Here is a 5,751-nt window from a genome sequence, read left to right as displayed (position 1 = left end):
TTTGAAGATTTCGAACTCGTGACATCCCATCAACTGTGTGACATGCACAAAAGTCACTCTTACCAGATGAGGGGATCTCTTGTGAGTAGGGGTGGCAATCGGGTCGGGTTGGCGTATCAGCATAACTCAACCCGAACCCGACCCGTTTCTTAAACGGGTTGGCTGTGGCAAACACTAACCCGACCCATTTAATAAACGGGTAACCCGACATGACCCACCAACCCGTTTAATAAATGGGTTGGTTCGGGAAAACGGGTTGGCAGGTCGGGTTGGTGGGCGGGTTGGCGGGTTGACCCGCCCGCCTAACCCGTTTATTAAATGGGTCAGCCGGGTTGGCATACCCCCAACCCGACCCGTTTAATAAACGGGTTAGGCGGGTCGACCCGTTTATTAAACGGGTTGGCTTAAGCCCAACCCGAACCCGCCTAAGAGGCGGGTTGGCGGGTTTGGCCACCCCTACTTGTGATCAAGTTAGATGGGGTTTACCACCTATCTTTATATATAAAAATGTAACCCAATAAACAAATTTTCTTAAAAAAAATAAAACTAAAATTTCTTCATCAATTTACAAGTGGACATGGTAGAGGTTATTAACATGTAAACTTTGTTCAAGATTTTTTTTTACCTCAAGACTTCTTGGATTTTAGTAGTTTAAAAAAAAACTCATGTTTTTAAAAAAACATGATCTAACAGTGGATTCATAGCAAATGGACCATGCTGAACACATTTACAAGATCAGATTTATATATATATAAAATTAAATTAGGCAATTGCTGGGCATTAATCTTGAACTTCAATTTATACCTTTTATGTGCATCAATAATAAGGAAAGATTTTAGCCTATGAGCTGTTACAGTTTGACCAGCACCATTTGGAATCTTAAATGCGGTGGGGACTACACCCACTTGGCCCTAGTAGTAGTGGGGCTGGGGTGAAGGTGCAGACCCCTCCTGGGTTTAACTCTCATGGGGTGTGCAGGTGGTTTTAACTGGTGGGTTCCATAAGGGTTTGGGTGTAGGTGACCCCGCGGGGCCATTAAGTGACCCGGTTCTTTAGTCATTAAAAAAAAGGGGGGACTGCATTGTTTATTCACATTTCTTGTTCTTTGGGGATATGCAGCAGAAAAGGTAAGCAAGCCCCAAAGTTGGTTGAAGGATATGTAATTGTATAATAAAAAAAGAACAAAGAGCTCCAAAATTCTTTGCCTGCATATTTAAATATGTAATAAACAATTCGGTTGGTTATGATGCGAAACTACAGCAAACAAAAACTTTTTTTTAAACATTCACATGAGAATCGAAACTCTGACCAAGCCTTTCCCACCAATTTCCAGAAGGTACGTGCGTGTCCTTCAAAACATGACTCGTGACCGAGTCCCATAGACTTGAATTCATTGAGAAGCTCGGTAGAAAGGAAGGAAATCTGGAATTTTAACTAATTCGGCAGTTGGGACCCAGCTACAATTAAATTTTGTAAGAATTTTAAAAAAATTATCTATAAAAACAGAAAATTAGAAAATATAAAAAATAACTGGGATTTCACAAAGCTAAAAATTATCTCATATCTAAGGGGTGTCTACGAGTTAACTTTACCTGACATGACCTGAACCAAACCCTATAGGGTTCGGGTATGGGGACAAATAAGAAGACCCGTTTAAGACACAGGTCTGGACCAGAAGGTCCGATTAATACATGGACCTGGGTATAGTTTGTGAAATTTTATACCAGACCCGGGCCTGACCTGAGTTCTGACTAACACCCGTAATTTTTAATGTAAAATTAATAAAAAAACTATTATTTTACTGGGTATGGTCCGGGTATAGTTCATGTAGTTCTTATTGGGTCCGGGTATGGTTTCTCTTATAGTACATCAGATTAGACTCGGGTCCAGACCCAATAATTACCATCAAACCTGACCTGTTGACACCCCTACTCATATCCAACTCTTTTATCTAAACCCTTGATTTCATATATATATATATATATGAGTAATGCTGTGGGAGCACCTACTCTCACATAGTAGAAATCATAGTTGTAGGTTGCATCTTATCAATCAGACCTTATAGATGTATTCAACATAGTTTATTTGATAGGAATCATGATTTGGATCATGTTTTTTGACATAAAAATAGGATTTTTTTAAGACATGAAATTTTGATACATTGTAAGCCGGTGATTTTTAAAAGTCTTAAAAAACCTACATGTATGCTATAACCACATGATCCAAAACTTGTTTTCTACAAAATAATGCTTGTAGATCATATCTATAAGGTCTGATCCATAAAAAAAAGTTCAAAAATTTTGAAAATCTAAAGCTTTATTAGGTGGGAGTAGGTGCTCTGAGAGCACCCTACCATTACTATATATATGTGTGTGTGGACAATTTCCTATTTTTGATAAACCTGTCTTTTAATTGTAATAAACTTTAAATAAGATAACTTTCAAATCCCAAAAAACTTCTAATCTATTATATGGACCTATTACAAGGATTCAATATCCATCGGAGATTGAAACCCCCCAAAAAAAAGAAAATTCTAGACTACATAATGGATTTAGGTGAATATGTGGAACCTGGATTGCTTCCTGCTCCCCCCCTGCATCAACTTGGGATTGTTCACTAAAAGAGACCTTCCCAGGGTGGGATTTTGTTTTCCCCATTCGAAATTCCCAGTCAAGAAAGGCGGCCCATAGCCCAAGTCGTTGGTATGGTCCCAGTCAAGAGAGGTGGTCCATATATCCTTCAATCTCATCCGTCCGATCATGTAGCAAAAAACAAAAACATCACCGCAGATCGCGTGACTCCGCGTTTCGCACACAGGGATTCGGGATTTCAAACCCGATGGAGACCGCTTCCCTCCCGAGTCTCCAAGTTCATTGGCCGACGTAACAAGGTGGCGTAATATGACGGGAGAAAGGATGGAATTTTCTGTAGAACTTTCTTCCGGATTCTTGTGGAAGGTACCATGGCTTTTCCTTTTCTTAACTCTCTCTCTCTCTCTCTCTCTATAAATAAAGAGAGAGGGCTGGTGAGAGAGAGAGAGAGAGAGAGAGGAAGCAGAGCAAGAGATAAAAGAGAAAGAGGTATTCTTTTGATTTTTAGTACAGGGGTCGACCTTGGAACACAAATGGGATCCTTCTCTGTCTTGTTGGCGCTTATGACGATGGTTGCCGGTGCATCGGCAGCCACTTACACCGTCGGCGACGGCACCGGCTGGACCATCCCAAGCGACACTTCCTTCTACAACACATGGGCTTCCTCCAAGACCTTCCGCCCTAACGACAAACTGGGTGAGTGTGCTGATCACGCACCTCCTTTGCTGTTTTTACTCCTTTTGTTTCTTTTTCTTTTCCGAGCTGCAAGCTCAGTAGCACGGTTGGCGATGGCGATGGGTGTTGATCGTTTTTCGATTTGGTATTTGGCCAGTCTTTAATTTCCCGACGACGATCCACAACGTGATTAAGGTGTCAAAGAAGGAATTCGACGCGTGCACGTCCGTGAGCCCCATCGATAGCTTCATAACCGGCCCGGCGACCGTGACCCTCAACTCTACAGGAGAGCATTACTTCCTCTGCAACGTCAGCCAGCACTGCGCCTTCGGGCAGAAGGTCGCCATCAACGTCGTCGCGGCCACTGCCTCCTCACCTCCACCGGCTAAATCCCCCGCCTCGCCCGCTCCTGCTGCTGCTGCTGGATCTCCTCCTCCGGCTGCATCGCCTCCTCTTCCTTCTGCTGCATCTCCTCCTCATTCTGCTGGATCTCCTCTTCCTTCTGCTGCATCGCCTCCTCTTCCTTCCGCCGGATCTCCTTCTCCTTCTGCTGCATCTCCTACTCTTCCTTCTGCTGGATCTCCTCCTGTTCCTTCCGCCGGATCTCCTTCTCCTTCTGCTGCATCTCCTACTCTTCCTTCTGCTGGATCTCCTCCTGTTCCTTCTGCCGGATCTCCTAGCGGGTCGCCCGGTGGTTCTGCTCCTTCCGCTCCTTCACCCAACCAGAAGAATTCCGCGTCTTCCCTCAGCGGCGGCCTCGGATGGTGTACCCTTCTCGCCGTGGCTACTTGCCTTGCCTTCGTGCGGTAATCGAACACCCTTCTTTCCTTCCTTCCAAAGCCGGTGCCTTCCTGCAGAGATGGACGGATTTTATTATAATTTTTTGTTTAGCTTCTGGGGTGTTTGCGACCGGTGGATGATTTCTATTCTTGTGTGTTTTGGGTGTATAATGGCACTCCCATCTGGGGAGAGACCTGATGTTTTGTTAGCAATATGATGATTTGTGTGCAACTCTTAGCACTAGCAGTAGTGGCCAGTGGCCATCATTATCATTATTATTATTGCAAGCGTTATCGGTAGATGGTGTTTTTTTATTTATAACTGAAAGAAACTGCACCGGCCACAAAGACTTGGTCACTTTGGCTCAGCCTGCCATTCATTGTCGTGCCAGCAGCGAAAAACTCTGAGACTAAGACCCCTTCTCCTGAGGCTTATGCTATGCGGTGGCTTGTGCAAAGGGGCTACTTTCATGAAAATCAAACCTTGATTGCTCATCTAACAGCCAAGGCCAGACTCACTACGCCAACCAACCCCCCTTGGGGCGATCGGTGGATAGTGTTTGCTTTATCTTTTTTCTTTATTTTATGGTACTTTTTTTCTCTCTTCCTAGATCAAAAATTCCCTTTTGTGTGGACCGTGCGTGTTACGCCGCACATGGTTTTGGTAGAATCACAGTAAACAACTGTGTTTGGAGGGTGTTGTAGCCCCAACTTTCCTGGAGGAAAATAAAAAACGTGAAAAGTCTAAAAGCATGGGTTGATGAATTATAACTGGGGTGAAAATACTGAAATTAACATGCCCCTTTGCCTTTCGATCGCATCTCTTAGTTTCCCGGAAAGTGGGGATACTTTACATCACGTGAATGATGCTAATGTTTGCTTGCTTTGAGAGTCATTGCCCTTGGATCTTTTTGACACTTGGTTCCTGCTTCCCACGCTCAACAAATACAAGGAAAAAAAATAGAAAAGCTAGAGCTTGTCTAGTCTTTTTTATCTTCATTATTCCTTTTGTCTTTATTATGGCATAGTTGGTAGTGAAACTTTAGGAGATTGTTGGGGGTAAAACAACTTTCTTTCTTTCTTTCTTTCTTTTTTTTGAAAAAATGACAGACTTATCTTCTTAAAAACCTCACAATTTGCTAAAACCGGTCCCATGATCAAAACAAAAAATAGTTAATTTTGTTAGGATCTTTTTACCCTTTACATATATCAAACTCACGAAATTCGTGCAATATATCGCTTAGCTGCTTAAAAAGAAGTACACATGAATGTTTTTGCAGGCATCATGAAGCTTACATAATAATATTTGCAAACATCCTTTTATACCCAAACCTCAAAATTGGATGACTTACAAATATTCACCACACAAACAAACTGTGGTGACACAGATATGATCAGGCACGCGTTACATGCAGATTATTTTCATTCTCCTGCCTTTTTTGGCAAGTCCCAAAGGCGCCTTTCGTTGCACATGGCTCCTTTGGTTTTTGCCTCTAGTGGAGAAGAGTCTCGAAACCGATGTTGTCAGTATCGTATCGTATCGATAATAAATCAATACCAAATCAAACTGATTTGGTATATCTTTAAATTTTAATATTATTTTCATATTAAAAATTCACTGGTTCAGTTCGATTCAGTTGAGAATTGGAATTGGCTGATCCTCTGAATCGTTGTGAAGATCAACTCACGGGAGATTCTGATTCTGA

The 5,751-nt window shown here is 42.4% G+C and overlaps 1 protein-coding gene across 1 annotated transcript; it reads left to right on the top strand.

Moving 5' to 3' along the window:
• Positions 1-3,024: 3,024 nt before the first annotated feature.
• Positions 3,025-4,345, top strand: LOC149827563 (uncharacterized). Its single transcript, XM_090019495.1, has 2 exons — positions 3,025-3,287; positions 3,424-4,345. The coding sequence occupies exons 1-2, from the start codon at positions 3,125-3,127 to the stop codon at positions 4,074-4,076; spliced, it is 816 nt and encodes a 271-aa protein (XP_089875621.1). The 5' UTR covers positions 3,025-3,124; the 3' UTR covers positions 4,077-4,345.
• Positions 4,346-5,751: the final 1,406 nt, after the last annotated feature.

Source organism: Nuphar pumila, chromosome 10 (genome assembly GCF_984573655.1).
Source record: "Nuphar pumila chromosome 10, dmNupPumi1.hap1.1, whole genome shotgun sequence".
In the NCBI taxonomy this organism is placed as follows: domain Eukaryota; kingdom Viridiplantae; phylum Streptophyta; class Magnoliopsida; order Nymphaeales; family Nymphaeaceae; genus Nuphar; species Nuphar pumila.
The sequence above is the reverse complement of the archived record's forward strand: the minus strand, read 5'-3'. Positions and strand labels throughout refer to the sequence as shown.

Excerpts from the sequence above, each read along its gene's own strand:
- LOC149827563 (XM_090019495.1), top strand. The coding sequence starts at position 3,125 with ATGGGATCCTTCTCTGTCTTGTTGGCGCTTATGACGATGGTTGCCGGT. Across the intron at positions 3,288-3,423 it reads CCGCCCTAACGACAAACTGG|TCTTTAATTTCCCGACGACG; the intron begins GTGAGTGTGCTG and ends GTATTTGGCCAG.